Source organism: Dromiciops gliroides, chromosome 4, assembly GCF_019393635.1.
Source record: "Dromiciops gliroides isolate mDroGli1 chromosome 4, mDroGli1.pri, whole genome shotgun sequence".
Taxonomy (NCBI): Eukaryota; Metazoa; Chordata; class Mammalia; order Microbiotheria; family Microbiotheriidae; genus Dromiciops; species Dromiciops gliroides.
The window spans coordinates 34131753-34148728 of record NC_057864.1 but is presented as its reverse complement, the minus strand read 5'-3'; the positions used below and the strand labels follow the sequence as shown (position 1 = coordinate 34148728).

At 59.8% G+C, this 16976-nt stretch overlaps 1 protein-coding gene across 2 annotated transcripts in view; it reads left to right on the top strand.

Annotated features, from left to right (window-relative positions):
- SZT2 (SZT2 subunit of KICSTOR complex) overlaps positions 1 to 16976 on the top strand; it is a 76353-nt gene that overhangs the window by 37109 nt on the left and 22268 nt on the right. The window contains exons 25-53 of one of the 2 annotated variants that reach the window (XM_043962853.1): positions 11 to 175; positions 431 to 635; positions 990 to 1105; positions 1189 to 1405; positions 3297 to 3432; positions 3518 to 3610; positions 3750 to 3828; positions 3920 to 4207; positions 4288 to 4429; positions 4513 to 4620; positions 4699 to 4762; positions 4958 to 5143; positions 5617 to 5775; positions 5843 to 5948; positions 6134 to 6205; positions 6310 to 6556; positions 7270 to 7369; positions 8868 to 8997; positions 9531 to 9683; positions 9839 to 9941; positions 10058 to 10163; positions 10667 to 10778; positions 12069 to 12187; positions 12307 to 12471; positions 13843 to 13927; positions 14064 to 14231; positions 14313 to 14480; positions 14558 to 14703; positions 14850 to 15016. In XM_043962853.1, coding sequence (XP_043818788.1) covers positions 11 to 175; positions 431 to 635; positions 990 to 1105; positions 1189 to 1405; positions 3297 to 3432; positions 3518 to 3610; positions 3750 to 3828; positions 3920 to 4207; positions 4288 to 4429; positions 4513 to 4620; positions 4699 to 4762; positions 4958 to 5143; positions 5617 to 5775; positions 5843 to 5948; positions 6134 to 6205; positions 6310 to 6556; positions 7270 to 7369; positions 8868 to 8997; positions 9531 to 9683; positions 9839 to 9941; positions 10058 to 10163; positions 10667 to 10778; positions 12069 to 12187; positions 12307 to 12471; positions 13843 to 13927; positions 14064 to 14231; positions 14313 to 14480; positions 14558 to 14703; positions 14850 to 15016 — 4105 coding nt within the window. Of the gene's footprint in view, positions 1 to 10; positions 176 to 430; positions 636 to 989; positions 1106 to 1188; positions 1406 to 3296; positions 3433 to 3517; positions 3611 to 3749; positions 3829 to 3919; positions 4208 to 4287; positions 4430 to 4512; positions 4621 to 4698; positions 4763 to 4957; positions 5144 to 5616; positions 5776 to 5842; positions 5949 to 6133; positions 6206 to 6309; positions 6557 to 7269; positions 7370 to 8867; positions 8998 to 9530; positions 9684 to 9838; positions 9942 to 10057; positions 10164 to 10666; positions 10779 to 12068; positions 12188 to 12306; positions 12472 to 13842; positions 13928 to 14063; positions 14232 to 14297; positions 14481 to 14557; positions 14704 to 14849; positions 15017 to 16976 lie in introns of both variants that reach the window. The other variant, XM_043962852.1, reaches the window with a different exon arrangement.

Here is a 16976-nt window from a genome sequence, read left to right as displayed (position 1 = left end):
ACACTCCCAGATGTCCAGCGCCTAGTTGCTTGTGGAGTTGGCCGGCCCCTTCAAGAAGAGATGAGGCCTGCACCGGGAGAGTGGAATGCCGTCTGGAGCCCTGAGGATTTAGGAGGAGCGAGTCAGAAGGACACCAAAGCCCTGATTCCTGCCCTCAGTGTGACCCCTGCCAGCGGTAAGGCCTTTCGTGGCTCAGGAGAGGGGCTAGGGTAGGGCTCAGCGTGGCTCAGGCCATGGACCATTGGCACATGGAGATAGTCATCATCCCTCATTAAGCACCTGCTGTGTCCAGGCCCTGTGCCAGGGGATGGATTTCCAAAGACTGAGGCAAACTTAAGAGTCAAATGGGCACAGAAATGAGCTCAAGGGCCTGGGAGGGGCAGGTGGTAAGGGCAGACCACAGGGACCATGCTTCTCTTATTCCCTATAGACAAAGCTCAGGATCAGGGGGAGCTTGCTCTGCCTCCTGGAAAGGACCCCCAACCCTGGCCTGCGCGTCAGACCTCGCAAACTGAGGGTGGGGAAGGGCCACGCTCTCGCTGCCCAGTCTTTGTCTACAGCTGCTCGTTGGATGCACTGAGAGAGCAGGTGGTCAGCACTCAGCCCTGTAGGGTTCCTCAAGAGCTCACCCTCACGTGAGTGGCTCCCGCCTCTCCTCTCCTCTTTCATGATGTTTGTGCAGGGCACGGGGTAGGGAGTTTTGCATGCTGTCAGAAGGACAAGTGATAGAGATGGGAGGATGGATGGATGGATGGATGGATAGACGGATGGATAGACAGATAAATGGATGGGTAGATGAATGGATAGATAGGTGGATGGAATGGATAGATGGGATGAATGAGTGGCTGGATGGGTGGACAGACGGATGGATGGGTGGGTGGATGGATAGACAGATGGACAGTTTTTGCAGATGGGAGTCTGCAGGTGGGGATTGGGGGAAGCTGGACGTGTTGCACGGATCTCTTGAGGCGTCTCCTCCTCCCCTCCAGGTCTCAGTTCCTTGAGCACCCCTCCCCTACATCCACCTGGCTAGACCCCAAGTTTAAGGAAGTGGCCGATCACTGTGCGCTCCTTCAGGAACATGCCCAGCGGTGCTACGTCCGAGGTGAGCGGCTGGGCCGGCCTGCTACTAGTTTCCCGGGGTCAGGGCTGTGCCCACTTGACACCCCGTTTGCTTGCCGCACCCAGGCCTGTTCCGCAGCCTCCAGCAGGCCCAGGTCGTGAGCTGCCAGGACCTCCTGGTTGCTGTGGACGCCTGCGAGGAGCTGCTTCAGGAAATTGACATCACACCGTTCCTGTTGGCGCTCTGTGGTCGTGCTCACGGGCTGCCCCAAGGGCCCGGGAGCTGCAGCCTCGAGGAAGGCTCTGAGCCTCGCGACAGGGCAGTCCCGGCCTCAGAGCTGAGGTGAGGCCAGCCCCCAGCCCCCCACCCCCAAGCCTGTCGCTCAACTCAGCTGCCTCTACCCATGCGGCCTTGGGGAGGCCAATCCCTCTTCTTGTACAATGAGGACATTGGGCTCAATGACCTCCCTGTCCCTTCTAGTCCTGAGCACGTTGACCTCATGAGCAAGTGACCTCTGCTTTGAATTCAGAGCTTGAGGAATCGGGGAGGGGCCTGAGGTAAAGTCCCTGCCCTTGGGACTGACTTTAGGCTCAGCACCAGGAGGAAACAGCCAAGGAGGGAGTAAGCTGGGGCATTTGTCAGGGTGTGAAGGGACCGTGCTGACCGCTTGGGCCAGTGAGACACAAGGACACTTTGGCCATCAGTCAGGAATTGTCCCCTTTTGGAGTCAAAGCTCACAACATATGTAGAGGATGAGTCGGCAAGAGCAAAGTCCGGCCTGGGCTAGGAGCCAGGAAGAGTCACAGTTTTGATTCGAAGGCCATAGGCAGCTAGGGGGCACAGTGCACAGTCTTAGCTGGGGTCAGGAAGACCTGGGTTCAAATCCTGTCTCAGAGACTCTGTCACCCTGGGCAAGTCACATCACCAAGCCTGGACCTCAATTTCCTTATCTGTAAAATGGGGATGAGAATGGCACCTGCTTCCCAGGGTTGCCATGAAGATGGAATGAGATGACCCACAGTGCTTTGCAAGTCTTAAAGTGTTGCCTAGATGTTAGCTGTTACTGCTGTTGTTACCCTGGAAAGGTCATTGGGGGCGGGGGGGGGGGGGGGGGGGGGGGCAGGTGAGGATGGAATGCAAGGAATGCCTGGTAGTGAGTGATACAGATACTGTCTCCTGAGAGGTCCAGACCAGGATGCTGCTTAGGACCTGAGGGAAGGACCCTGCGTGGGAAGCAGCTACTTCTTGGGGAAGTCCCGCTGTGCCAGGCACCGTGCTGAATACTGGTGATAGAAAGTCAGAAGGCCGTCCCTGCCCCCCGGGAGCTCATGGGCACAGATGCCATGTACTGACCAGATTAGTACCGAATAGATGGGGGATGATTAGCAAAGGCTTCCTGTAGAGGGCGAAAGCTGGAGGAGCCCGGAGGCACAGGTGGGGAGGGATGGCATCCCAGGCAGGGGGCCCAGCCAGAGAAAAGTCCCAGAGCTGGGCGAACAGCCAGGAGGCCTTGTCCCTGGATCGCAGGCCTGAGTGGAGCAGAGGGCCAGAAAGGTAGCATAGGGTGAGGTTGCCAGGGCTTGCGTTTTCTGTGTGATTTGCAGGAGTTTATTGTGTAGAGAAGTGTCAGGGCCAGTCCTGCCCTTGAGGAAAATCCCTTTGGGAGCTGAGTGGAGGATGGCATGGATGGGGAGAGACTGGAGGCAGGCAGTTAGTGCCAGGTTCCTGGGGGAGGAGGGAAGGGGGCGCCCACAAGGGATGTCACAACGGTCAAAACAATGGTCGTGGGCTAGAGGCTGCGGGACCCAGAGGATGGGGTGCCCTCGGCAGGAGGGGGAGCGGAACTTCGGGTTTGGGACATGCTGAGTTTGAGATATTTGGGGGTCCTGGGGTTCCAGGTGTCTGAGAGGCATTTGGAAATTCCAGACTGGATACTTAGATCTGAGGGATGATTGTGCAGATCAGGGGAGCTGAGGAGTTCCCCGAGGAGAGTGATCTGGAGGTCAGAGGTCACAGGAGACGGAGAAGGAATGGCCAGATAGAGTGGGGTGTCCCCAAAACCCAGAGAAGGAAAAGAGGGGGATGGAGTCGGGCCAGAGGCTGAGGCTTGAGGGACAGGCTTGTGGTGGGATGGGGTGGGGTGGGCACAGCCCGGCAGACAGGCCCCAGACAGGCAGGGCTGGCCCCTGGCCTCCCGGAGCTGCCTGGCCCACCCTCTCCTCCTCATCCCCAGTGCAGAGGCAGAGGATTCCAGTGAGCCTGAAGCCCTGTGCATGCAGGACCCTGCGGCCCCAGGGCCAGAGCTTCTGCTTTCGGAGGTCTGCCAGCTCTCTGGTGGGACCCATGACCAGCTGCACAGCATCATTCAGGTGGGGCTCAGGGCCAGGGGGGAGCCAAGGGAGTGGGCTGGTGCTGGCCCCAGCCCCTCATCCCTGTGTGTCCCCTCCCCCACAGGAGAAGTTCTTGGAGATCAGTCGCCTGCACTTCCGAGCCGTGCCCTCCAACCCCCACTATTTTTTCTACTGCCCACCCTCCAGCAAACGCGAGGTGAGCCTGCCCCTGCTCTTTGCGCCATCCCTCCAGCATCCTCACTGACCCCCACATTCTGTGTCTTCACTGCCCACCTCCTGCCATGTCCGCTGCTGGCCTGGGCCCACCACTCACCTTCTGCGCCTTCTCCCTGTAGGATGAGAGCACTCGCGATGGCCTGGACAGGAAAGTCAGTGACCTGGAGCTCTCAGAGGCTGAGCCAGCAGGCGACGAAGGTGGGTGTTTGGCATGGGCTGGCGGGGCAGGGGACATGTGCCCTCTTGTCGCCCATTCCCCCAGTCACAAGCAGCCTGCTCATGTCCCCAGGAGAGGTGTCCGGAGGCTGCATTGCTACCGAGAGTGACCCAGAGCTGGAAGTTGAGTATCGAGACAGCCGGGACATGGAGCTGGAGCCTCCAGACTCCGCGTCACTCTCTGACGAGGACACCATGAACCCCGACGAAGACTCCTTCAGTGTCCTGGGGGAGGATGTGGCCCTTGGCCCCGAGGGCAATGCCCACGACCTGCCCCCTCTCTTCCTACACCTCACCTGCTCTGTGCGCCTCCGAGGACAGCATAGCTCCGTGCCCGTGCATACGCTGCCCACCTGCCTGGGTGAGCTTCTCTGCCAGCCAGCCACCTGCCCGAGGCCTGAGCCTCCCCAGGCTCCAACCCTTTCCTCCCTCCCTCTCCAGGTCAGGTCTTGTCCTCCCTGGAGAGCCCGCCCCTGGGGAGTCGCCTGGCCTTGCAGGACCTTAGCGTGACCCTGGACGTCTTCATCCTCACCCTGCCCCTGGAGGTGGAGCTGCCCCCAGCCTCGGACCCCCAGCACCACAGGTCAGGCATGCTTGAGGCTCCCAGGCCTTCCTTGAGACTCCCAGGCTCTCAGACGGGCCGTTAGCTCCCTTCTCCTCCCCCAGGTCTGTCTCGGAGAGCAGCGCCTCTTTCCCTCGGTCTCCTGGGCAGCCTTCTTCCCTGCGCTCTGACGACAGCCTGGGACCCCCACTGCCCCCCCCAGACATAGAGAGGTATGATTGCCAGAGGCTCGGGCCCCCAGCCCTTGTCTCACGTGATCCGCGCTGACCCTGGCCTCCTCCCCTCTCTAGGCAGCCGGGGCTGTCCAGCCTCCCCTTACCTCACCGGCAGGCGATCGAGACCACCATGAGCGAGGTAAGACTATTGTCTTGGCCCAGGCCCAGAGACCTCAGAGAGCCCAGGGGGGCTAGTGAGGTGGGCTCCCCTCTTGCCCCGACTCAGCTCCGTGGAGTTTGCTGGAGGTGAATTGGGGAAGGATCAGAAATCGGGGCCCCCCCCCCAGGCCCTGCCCCATCTATGGCTGCCCTTGCCCCTCGGTTTGTTCCCCAGATTCGCTGGCTGCTCGAGGACGAGATGGTGGGGGCCCTGCGTCGGGGGGGTGTCCCCAGCGGCCCCTCCCTCCAACGAGTAGCAGCCCACATCCACGCTTCCCCTGGACGCTCGACCTGCCTTCGACAGACGCTGCCTCTCAGCTTTGTCTTCGGGCCAGAACGCTCCCTGGCCCGCTTTAAAGAGGTCAGTCAGCGAGCATTTATCAAGGACCCACTCGGTACCCAGCAGTGTGTGCGGGTGCTGAGGATACAGAGAAAGGCAAAGACAAGTCCTGTCCTCAAGAAGCTTCCACACGCAGATAGCGGCACTGACGGCCCCTCAGCAGAGGGGAAGCCCTGGCGCTGGGGGGCGGGTCCAGGATGGCGACAGCAGCGCCTGGTGCTAGGAGATGAGGAGTGTGGGAGGAGGGGGAAGCCATGGGAAGTGTGAGGAGGGAGGCGGAGGTCAGCGGCCCAGGCCTTCCCAAGGCCCCTTGTCCCCTGAGGCCTGTGGTCTTGGCTTTGATGATCCTTGTGCTCCACTGGGCATTCCCCCCACACCCCACCCCAGCCCTGTGCATGGCCTGACCCAGCCCCCTTCCATCCCCCTCCTCCCCATCCTTGGCCTAGAGTTTCCTCTCCTCTTCCTCCATCCCATTTCATCTCTGTCCCACCCAGGAGTTCTGTCGACTTCATCTCCCAGGCCACTCCCTGTGCCAGGACCCCGACAGTGGCTGCTTCTTTGTGTCTGTCAGCCCTACCCTCCCTGAGGAGCCCCCCACCCCCTGGACCTGGGTCAGTCATGAGGACCAAGCGACACACTCCGGCCCGGCAGAAGTGAGTGCCTGGGGTCTGGGTTTGGGGCCACTGAAGGCCTTCCTCTGAGCTGTCTGTCTCTTCACAGGTTCTGCCGACCAGTCCCCAAGTCCCTGGGTCCCCTGATGACAACGAGAGCTCCACTCTGAGTGCCTTGCCTGGTATGGCCCCCCTGGGGTCTCATGGAGCCTGTGGTAAGGAAGGTGCAGCCTCCACAGACCCCGTGCCTGTTCCTCCCCCACCCCCCAGCCTGTATTTGTGCCCTATCCTTTGTGGGGGACACCTTTGCTGGGATGAGGAGTGGGTCGGGGAGAGAACAATGCGATGCTGAGGGAGAGGCGTCCTCAAAGGCCTTGCTGCTCTCCCCTCCCTTGTGCAGGCAGCCATCCCGGCCCCAGCCGAGGACCGAGCGTGGTGTCTAGCCAGGGCAGCATGGACTCTGACCAGCTAGGTGAGCTGACAGCAGGAGGGTCAGAAAAGCCAGAGTGATGTGGACGGGCAGGGAGGCCCTTTGGAGTGTCACGGCTTCAGCGAGCCTCGCTCCCGTCTCCCCAGGCTATGATGGAGGCAGCAGCAGCGGCTCAGAAAATGAGGGACCGAAGGCAGCCCTGGGGGAAAAGGTTGTCCCCACACTGAAGGAGCCTCCGGGCCTCACGCCAACCAGACCACCGGGCCAGGAGACGTCCCTGGGGCCTGCCCCACAGCAGCAGCCCCCACCCAGCCTCCCAGGACCACGTCTGCCTGACTTCTGGCTCCTCGTCCGGGTCATGCAGGATCGAGTGGAAGTCTATGCCCATGCACGGTGAGGGCAGACCTGGGGGGATTCCAACTGAGAACCCACTGATTTCTGGTAATTGCTGTTCACCCCCTGGAAAGTGCCCATAACACCAGGCAGACACCCTTAGCTCCCTGACGAGTGCCTATAATGCCCCTCCAAGTGCCCCCGTGTGATCCCAGGGACGACTCTGGTGAGTTTCCGTACCTTTCTCCCCTTCAGTGAATGCCCATAACCACAGTGGGTCCCTCTGGCCCCCCCTCCCCCATCCCAGTGTGGGTAGCTTCTTCAACTATTGCTCCAGTCGCCAGGCCAGAGGTGACCCCGCCCCCCAGTGCTGGGAGGACAGTCTTGTTTCTGTGTAGGCAGCACTGAATCGGTGAATTTGAGCTCTCCGAGAAAAGGAAGGGTCCTTGGTTGGTCCCAGAGAGCAGGCCAATGACACCAATGACAGAGAGGCCCATTCCCTTAGTGGCTGCCATGATGAGGAAGTTGGCTGCAGGTGGTAAAGGGGCCTCTTGTCCCTTCTGCTCTGTGTCACCCAGATGTGGCTGTAGGCCTAGCCCCTGACCAGTTGTTCTTAGTGAGCACAATTTTTCTGAGCCCATCCTACTTTTCCCTTTAACCCTGCTAGCGAAGCCCATGCCTGAGCTGATAGCTCCTTCCCCGTGCTGGCCAATCTGCCTGACTCAGTTCGGCACCTCCCCCCAACTTCCCGTATGTCTGCCCGTCCCTTACAGGAGCCTCAGTCGGGATGAGAGTGGACCAGGCTCCGAGTGCCGGCAGCTGCAGCAGCTCTTGGTGAAGAAGGTCGGAGAGATCTGCAGGGAGGTCAACCAGGTGAGCAATCCCGTGCATGTGTGTATGTGTGCATTCACGTACGCACACCTGTGCACACTCAGGTGGGTGAGGTTTCCTTTCTGCAGGCCACAGGCCCCTCAGGGCATGACTCTCAGGCCTCAGTGGTCATCTTGCCCCATCCATACTTGACTGCAGTTCCCAGTGCCTCAGATATCCCCAGTGAATGGGCTTCTTGCCTTCATCTGTAGGTATCTCTTAGGGGATCTTGTGAGGTGACTCCTAAGGGCTTTAAACTAGAAAGGAGCTGGCAGCTTGGACACCAGTTGTAGAGAACCCCTAACCTGTGAGGTGCAGAGCATGGGCGCAGAGCCAGGCCTGCCCAGCAGGAGGCCGACAGTCCCTTCCACACATTAAGGATATTGAGGAGCGCTGCAGAAGGGCAGGGGGCCTGGTTTTAAAACAAAAGGAGAGGGGAGGGGAGGGGAGGGGAGGGGAGAAGCAGATGTCACTTTAACCTGCTGTCCAGGGTTACAGCAGGCTCACTAGGTCAGTGAGCGCCTCCCAGGAAGAGGCAGGTCACTCAGGAGAATGCTCCGTGTAGGGCTCGTTACCAGCTATTCAGAGATGGGGGTGAAGAGAGCCCAGTCAGGTAGATGTAGGGCTGCCTGAAGGGGCCGTGTCTGCTCGGAAGGCCTCCTGTGGGTTCTGTTGGCGGCAGTTCTGCTCAGACTGGCAGGTGGCACTGGGCAGTGAGTAACAGCCCCGACCCTGGACACCAGAGAGGAGGATCAGAAATCTTGACAGGCCTAAGCCTTGGACTGACTGCAGTCAGATGAAACTCACTAACCATTAACTTGGGGTCACAGGGCAGGCCGGCCTCCTCAGAGGCTCTTCTGGCAGCCTGAGGTGGCTGTGCTGGCCTCCCCTCGGTCACAGCCCTTCTCCGGAGTAGGAAGCTCTGGCTGCCTAGGCCAGGAGCCTCACGTTCCAGCCACAGGAGGAGCACGTGAAGGAGCCGGTGATGAGAGGCAGCACGGTGTGGTTGGGGTCCGAGGGCTTTGTCCCATACGAGCTGTGTCATGTGGGGCCAGTGGTGCAGCCCTGGCTGAGCCTCAGTGCCTCACTTTTGAAAAAAAAATAAAAGGTGGCCCTTCCAGCTCAAGACGTAGGACCCCGTCTTTGGCCTGAGGAGGCTCAGGGAGGGGGGCTCAGCTTTGTTTTGCATGGTGCAGACCAGAAGGCAGGAGCAGGAATGACGTGGGGTCTGAGGCAGAGGGGCTGATTGTGACTGGACATTAGCGAGAGCCCTCCTAGAGCAAGGGGCTGCCCTCGAGGTCTTCAAGCAGGGCCTGGACACTAAGTTCTGGTGGGATCTGGATGGGCTGCACACTGCCAAGGGCTGGCCAAGACCTTGCCTGCTCGGTGACCCCAGAACTCCTCTTGGGCTGAGTGGCCACAGGGCCCTCCTTCTGGTTCACCCAACCCCCAGGGACCCCGGCACCTTTTAGCCTTTGACCTCTTGCCTTCTCTCCTCCAGCGTCTGCTTCTTCAAGACCTCCATGACAGCCATGTCTGTAACTCCCTGCTTGTGGCTGAGAGCGAGGAGGATCTCTGGCGGAGTGAGACCCCCTTTCATCCCCGCCAGCGGACCCTGCTGCCCAGTGATGGTGAGGATCTGAGGTTCCATCCCCCTGACAGTGAGCCTTCCTTCCTAGTGTGGGTGAGAGTCTGAGGTACCCTGCCCCCACAAAGAGTGACACTGAAAACCCTAAGGTATACCCCCCCAAAGCCCACCCTGCTGCCCAGTGATGGTGAGGGCCTGAGGCCCCTTCCCCCCGCCAGTAAGCTTTCCTGCCTATTGTGGGTGAGGGTCTGAGGTAGCCCTTGCAGCCCAGTGACACCAAAAGCCCCAAGGTTCCCCGCCCCACCACCACCACCAGCAGGCCCTGCTGCCCACTGATGGGCCTGAGGTCCCATCCCCCACGAGTGAGCCTTCCTGCCCAGTGACGGTGAGGGCCTGACACCCCTTCCCCTTGCCTATGGCTCCTACTGCCAAAGAGATGCTGAGCATCTGAGCCCAGCCCCCAGGTCATGCGTCCCATACATGCAGAAATAGGAGGCTGCACTATGGGGCCTCCTGATGGTGCGTATCAGGGATGAGGGAGGGAGGGTTCTGAGCCAAAGGGTTCCTTGCCCACAGATTATGCAGCTGATGAGAGCTGTCCCCCCCGCGGCTACCTGGCAGCCACGATGCAGTTTGTGCCGGGACACTTCTCCTGCAATGTTGTTTGGGGGACTGTGATCCGCGTCCATTCCCGACTCAAAATGGGGCCCAGCATGGGAGTGTCCCGGGGTAGGAGGAGACGGGCCAAGGGAAGGCCCTGGGCAGAGGGGCCGGGCAGGGGACAGGGGGCGGGATCTCCGGGTGGGTGGGCCTGCCCTGGGGGTGCTTGGGTGGGGGGCAGGGGGTGTCCCTGGCTGCCTCCCTGAGCCCTGGCTGTCCCACAGCCATCCAGGCACTTCGTTCTGTGCTCAACGCCTTCTCGGTGGTGAACAGGAAGAACATGTTTGTATACCAGGAGCGAGCCACTCGAGCCGTCTATTACCTGCGGTAGGAGGAGTGGGAGCAGGCTACCATGGGCTAGCGAGCACAGGGTGTGGGGGACGGCCTTGGCTGGTGTACGCAGACCTCTGGTCCCCTCACCCCCACTTCCCTTCCCCTCGTAGACTTCTGGAGACCTCGTGCAGTGAGAAGCTCCTGGACGGGGATGCTCTGCCCCCCTCCCTGGCCCTCTCCAGAAGCCAGGAACCCATCTGCCCTGAGGAGGCCTCGGTAAGTCACGGCCTCCCCATTGCCCCTTGGCGTTACTGGTCACTGCGGCTCGTCGGAGAGTTTGGGCTTGGAGCCAGCTAAATCTGGCCCTAAATCTTTGGGCTTTGTGACCTCGGGCAAATCCCTTCACCAGTTTGAATCTTGGTTTTGTCGTCTGTAAAATGGGAATAATGATGGTACCATGGGAAGAATGCTGTATTTGGAATCTGAGGGCCTGGGTTCAAATCCTCACTCTGCCCCTTATTCCCTCTGTAAGCTTGAACACGATGCTCCATAGTCCCTGCGGCTCCCTGACTCTGAATCCAGGGTCCTGTGGTCCTACAGCCCCCCTGCCTGGGGCCCTGAGGCTGCTGGGCAGGATGTCTACACATAGGGCAACACCACCATCTCTCCTGCCCCCAGCGTCCCTGCTCTTCGGTTCCATGGTTGAGTCTGACCTTTTGCCGCTCTCTCTCCCACCCCACCCCGCCCCCCTCTGATTCTCCTGTCCTCTCCTTGTTCAGGGCCCTCGGTCTCCTTTGGAAGTGGCCTCCAGCCGGAGTTCTGAGACCACCCGTCCTGTGGGCCAGGTTGACCGACACATTCAACTCCTAGTGCATGGTGTGGGACAGGCAGGTGAGGCCTACACACTGGTTGGGGGCAGTCTCCAGTGCTCAGGACCAAGTTAGGAAAGAGGGGCCACCAGGGGCCTGGCTGAGGGCTGCCAGCCTGGTACCTTTGGCCTCAGGCAGAGAGCTCGGGGCTCTATGGTAACCCCGTTTAGTATCTGCAGGGCTGGCCTGGGGACAGAGGGCAGTCGCAGGGCCAGGCCCAGAGGAAGCAGGAGGCCCCACTCTCTGAGGCCTGCTCTGTGGATGGGGCCAGGAGGAATCTGATAGTGTGTGCAGCAAGGCTCAGCCAATCGCCTGTGCTGGCTGAGGTGTGACACCCCAGGAGGTCTGTCTGGTTCTGAGAGGGGGGCTGGGCGGGGAGCGCTGCCCCCAGCCCAGGTACCAGCCCCAGCCCTTGCCTGCCTCTCTCTGGGTCTCTGAGGTCCAGGCCACACCCTGGAGCCTGTTCTCCCCTCTCTGCCTCCTGGCTTCCTCCTCTTCTGCCTGCAGTGGCCCCTTCCCCCCAGCTCATCACCCCCCCACCAGCCCCGCTACAGGCAGCAGCCTGCCCAGCCGCCGCTCATGCTGCTTGTGCCTCGAGTGCTTTATACCTTACATGAGCCTCAGCACCCTGAGAGGCAGAGACAACATGACCCCCAGAGGGGGAACAGGAACTCTGAAAGGCTGAGTGATTTTCTAGGGTCATGCAGCCAGAAGAGCTACAGCGGCTTTCCCGGCCATTGCCAGGCCCCGGCCTCGATCTAGCGCAGCCGGCTCGTTTCTAGGGAGCTCTCCTGGCATCAAGTGGAAGTGCTCATGGGCCTTCTCCCTCCCACAGCCCTCATCGCCCTTCTCCTGGACTTGGCCGTGGTCTCCTCATTGGCTTCCTTGTGGCCTGTCTCTCTTCTTCACATACTCTCCCTAGGACACAGGCCTGACCATGGAGCCCCCTTGCGCCTCTAAGACAAACTAGAAGTCCCTTAGCCTGGCCAATGAGGGCTTCTCCTGGGTGTGAATCTTTGAGCTCTGCACTCAGGGTGCAGGGTCCAAACAAACACCTCCCCCTGCCCCTCAGACCCCAGAGGTAGACACGGGAGAGAGGAGGCTTACAGATGGTCTAGCCTCACCCCGCCCTGACCTCAGAGGAGGCAGGGAACTGAGGCACGGGTACACGCGGAGGGGTCAGGTCTGTTGGAGGAAGAGGCCCTACACGGCCTGAGCTCGGCTGCTTCTCTAGCCTTGGCTCTCTTTCTTGACTTTAATTTGCCCCACTCGCGGAGGTCCTTCAGGCTCTAAGGTGTTTGTGCGCCCACAGGCCCCGAGATCACAGAAGAGCTGGTGCGAGCCCTGCGGCGGCGCCTGGACGAGGCCACCTTGGACATCATCACCGTCATGCTTGTGCGCAACTGCAAACTCACTCCCGCTGATGTAGAGGTAACGGCCCCGCCCCTGCTGGTCTCCTCAGGCTTCCCCAGCCTTGGCCTGGCCCCAGGATGCCCGGTATTGAGCCATGTCCTTGCCTAGGCTCACTGCCCCCCCCCCCACTCTCTCAGTTCATCCAGCCCCCGGGAAGCCCCCCCTCTGAGGTTCTCCACCTGGTGCTGCCGCCCACCTGTCGGCCATGGCTCCCGGCCTTGGCCTGGTACCTGCGGCAGAATCTGCTCATCTTCCTGCACTCGCCAAAGTACACAGACAGCAACAGTTGCCATCACTTCCAGGTGAGGAAACAGCCGTGTGCCTGGCAGACTCCTGCTGTGTGGGACACCACCCCCCTCCCCACTCCCCAGTGGGACTCCACAGGCACAAGCTCAGAAAGGAGCCCCTGGGGCAGCTAGGTGGTGCAGTGGATAGAGCACCGGCCCTGGAATCAGGAGGACCTGAGTTCAAATCCGGCCTCAGACACTTGACGCACTTACTAGCTGTGTGACCCTGGGCAAGTGACTTAACCCCCATTGCCTCACCCAAAAAAAAAAAAAAAAAAAGAAAGCCCCTCTCCCAGGTCCCTGCAGTGGCATGTCCGGCTCCTGCCTGAAGACTTCCACAGAAGGGAAGCCCCCACCCTCCTGGGAGGCCCCTTCCACACTGAGACAGCTCTCAGAGCCAGCAGGTTCTTCCTCTGGGCCCTCGGCCGCTAATTCCCCCTCCCCCGGCGGCCCGTCCTGTGCTAGAAGCCGGTGCTGCCTCCCCCAGGCAGTCTTCTCTCCTTGGCTTCTTCCCTCAGCAGCCTCTCTCCTCACACTGCCTTTACGGGGCTGTGACAGGCCCCTGTAGGCTTCCTCTGGGGCCTGGCCTTGCTCCGTCTTCTGGCTGGTTAGCCTCTTCGGGCAATTCCTGCTTTTCTTTGTCTTTGGGTTTGCTTTGCTTTGCATCTTCAGACTTTCCTCCTTCAGCATCTCCTTCTTTCCTTCCTGGGCTGGCCTTCCCAAAAGCATTTTACTCTGTGGCTCCTCCTGTCTTTCCTCCCGGTCCTTTGCAATCCACTTTCCCCAGATGCAGGGCACATGCCAGGCTTCTCTGTCACAGGCTCCCAACATTCCCGCTCATCCTTGTCCTTTAGGAAGAATCTCACCTTGTTTGCCATTCCCCTTTTAGGCTAAATCATCACTGGGGCACGTCAGGAAATGATCTGCCCAGCATGCCCCCCAGCTGTCTGGACACAAGGCCGTTGGCACTGCTCTCTGGGCTCTTGGCCAGGCCTGGCCTCCGTTTCCCAGACTGCCCTTCTCTCGTGTGTCTCCCTCTCCTGTGTTCCCTGTGTGCTCTCAGTGGTTCCTCCCCTGGCACATCCATGAATTAGGCAATTACTGTGAGCTGGGCAGAGCGCTGGGCACGCGCAATACAAGTACAAGCAAGTCGGATGTGCCCTGCCCTTGGGGAGCTGACATTCTTGTGGGGAGACCACCCTGCCGGGGCACCGAAGGGGCAGCAGCCAGAGGTTCCATCTAGACGTGTGCTCTACTGCCCTCTGGCCTGTCCCACCCTTGTCTCTTGAGCTTGAGCAATATCTTTTTGTTGGGTGGAGGGCCTTAGGTAGAACCTGCCTTCCCAGGAGTCAGGTTATCCTCATCTTGAGTTTTGTTCTTCCCCAGCATCCTTTCCACCCTCCTAGTGGCCTTCCTGACTCTGATATTTATCTCTACAACAAGCCTGGTGGCCAAGGCACTGGGGGAAAAGGTACCCGCTCCCAGATGGCAGCCTTGGGGAGCTTGGAGGGTCATGGCTGGGGTGGGGAGGGGCCCTGAAGTTGGGGGAGGGAGAGTGGGGCAGGGCATTCCCTGGAGACTAGACCTACTCCAGTCTTTTGGTGTAGGGGTTGCCTGCATCGCCCTCTCCTTCATGGATGAAGGGGGAGCCCCCATCTCACTGGGGCTCTGGCCCCCTGCTGCTCCGGCCCCCCTGGACCTGCTGCAGGACACCGACTTTGAGAGTCTCACCAGGGTCACCTGCTGCCCCACGCCAGCCAACAGCACTGCTGCAGGTAGGCCCAAAAGGGGTTAGGGGGAGGGGACCCTGTAATGGGCTTGGCTTCATCCAGTGACCCCAGTTTTCTCTCCACCAGGTCAGGGCCAGGACCTGCAGCTGCGGCTGGACATATGGGAGAAGGGGAACATCAGCCGCCCACAGCTAGAAGAGAAGTTGCGTGGAGCCGCCCGGCACGCCTTGGCTGATGCTGTCTTGGAGCTCCGGCTGCTTCCAGCCCCCCTGTGTGTGGAGGAGGTCCCGCCAGGTGTGCCCCGGCCCTGGGACCTGCCCAGCCCTGGGGAGGGGCAGAGACTTGAAGGCTGTCCTATCTTGTGTCCCCAGGAAGCCCGAGGAGCACCTCGCTGGAGGCCAAGAGCCCGGGAGACCCAGGCAGCACCTCCCCTCTCCCCTTCCCACCAGCCCTGAGCCCAGGAGAGCCTGTCACACCCCCAAGCAAAATGGGCCGGCGCAGCTTCTGGGATATGCTGGTGAGGGGGCAGGGGCAGGTGTTGGTATCTCCTCCCTTTGTCTCCCATCTACCCCGGAAGAGGGAGGGGGAGGGTCTCTTCTCTCCTTCCCCCCTGTCTCTTTTCCCACCACCGCTCCTCTCCCTCACGGCTGTTATTCCCTGCAGAGTAAAGCTGAAGGTGGCGATCTTGGTTCCCCAAAGACAACAGATGACATTGTACTGGAAAGGTCAGAAGACACCCGGGGAAGGAGGCGTCACAAGACTGAGAGCATCCGGCCCCCGGGGGGACCAGAGCGGACACCCGCCCCTGAGCTGGGTGCCCAGGGTCACAGGTGTGTGTAGGGCGTGGTGGGGGGGAGGAGCAACAGAGGGGTGTGGCTCTACATAACGACTCCCCAGATCCAGTGCTCAGCGCCCCCCTTCCCTAGAGCTGTGATGATGCAGTGCCACAAGCATCGATTTAGCACAGCCCGTGGGCTTGGCCGGGGCTGACAGTGCCACATGCCTACAGTAGCTGGCATTCAACGAGCCACGTGTGGCCACAGAGAAACCAGTACAGTGTAGTCTGTGTAGAGATGGTTACTCAGACCACGGGAAACAGAAAGGACCTCCCATACCTGGAGGGCAGCCAGGGCAGCGGTGCCAAGGCAAGAGCTGGGGCATCCTGAGCACTAGAAAGAGCACGGAGGCCAGAAGTGGTATGCCACGAAAATCCCCGAAGAAAACAGGTGGCTGCTCAGGCCCACAGGAGGATCGCGGTGGAAGCGGCACCACTGTGAGGGCATTTAAGTGTCTCAAGGTGTTGGAAAGAGTTGGAGGGCTCCAAATAGTTGAAAAAAATCACAGTCCTTTTTACTACCCTCCGAAAAACCAAACAAACAAAAGGGTCCCAGAAAACTACTGACCCACATGACAACTTTCTCCTTACTATGACTTCTCTAAGAAGAATCTTCCTATGTGGGGGCATCTTGGATGAGCGGATGAGAAGAAAACAGCAGGTGGTCACAAGCAGCAAACCACAGCTTTACAGTTGACCACTTGGTGGAGAGAGTGACCATAAAGAAGCCCCTGTGGGCAGCTAGGTGATGCCATGGATAAAGCACTGGCCCTGAATTCAGGAGGACCTGAGTTCAAGTGCGGCCTCAGACACTTGACACTTACTAACTGTGTGACCCTGGGCAAGTCATTTAACCCTAATTGCCGCAAAAACAACAAAACAAACAAAAAAGAAGCCCCTGCCTCTGCTGAGTGTAAGGCCCTCCTGCCACAGAGCAGGAGTGTAGGTTGTAGCTTGTCGAGGGTCAGCGAAAGGTGGGGAGGAGAGGCTGTGTTTGGGCAGCCGATGGCCGTTACCCCTCTCCCACCCAGAGCCAGCATGGGTGTAGGTGGCTCTGTGTTTGTGAGCCGCTTACCTAGCCGTGGCCTACTATAGTCCACAAGCACAACTGCACTGTTCCCTGTGGAAAAACCCCAGGGATGGAGCAGATAAGAGCTGTGAATCCCTACAGAGGGATCTCGGTGGTCTATGCATTGGCCTAGCTTTTACAACATAAAGCTATCTCTTTCATTGTATTTTTAATCGTCAGCCACATGTTGGCTACCTCTGGTCTAGACCCACTTTGCAGTTTGGTGGACTCCCCCTCGATATCAGCCATCAGCTTGTGAGTGTACCTGGGATGGATGCTGTGGCTAGGCCCTTAAGTGAACAGAGAGGCTGGGGACCAGCAGGGTGATCTTTGGGAGTGTGGTAGATCTTCCCCTAAAGCTGTCGCGTGGCTGCCATGCTCTCCAAAGGACCAGAGTGTGGGGCTCCCCAGGGCAAAAAGGGCAGCTACCTGAGGGGTCCCCACAGTAGCCAGCTGTCCAGAGGAAGCCCCCATATGTGTGGACGAACACCCAGTGTCCAGTTCCTCAGATGGCTGGAGTGGCTGGACAGCCTGTGCTTTCTTCAGTGGCTGCCTCTCATTGCCAGCCAGTCTGCATGTCACACCACCCATCCTGCATCCCTGTGGAGTTTCCTTCTTGTAGCCCCCGTAGTCACCGATTGCAGCCTTCTGGCAGCAGAATTGACCATGTGGGCACCTCCAGCAAGTGCGGACAGGCTCTGCTCCACCCACCTGGTTGCCATTTATGGCTGCCTCAGGTCCCTCACCTTCCCCTCGAGGGGAAGAATTAAGGAGAGTTTGCCCACTGTTGAGGGCAAAGAGGAGAGACAATTTCCTCCCGATGTCCTCCTCATGGTGTGCAGTAAACAAAAGCCTGAGCAGACATGGGGCATGTCGGGCAGGGGGG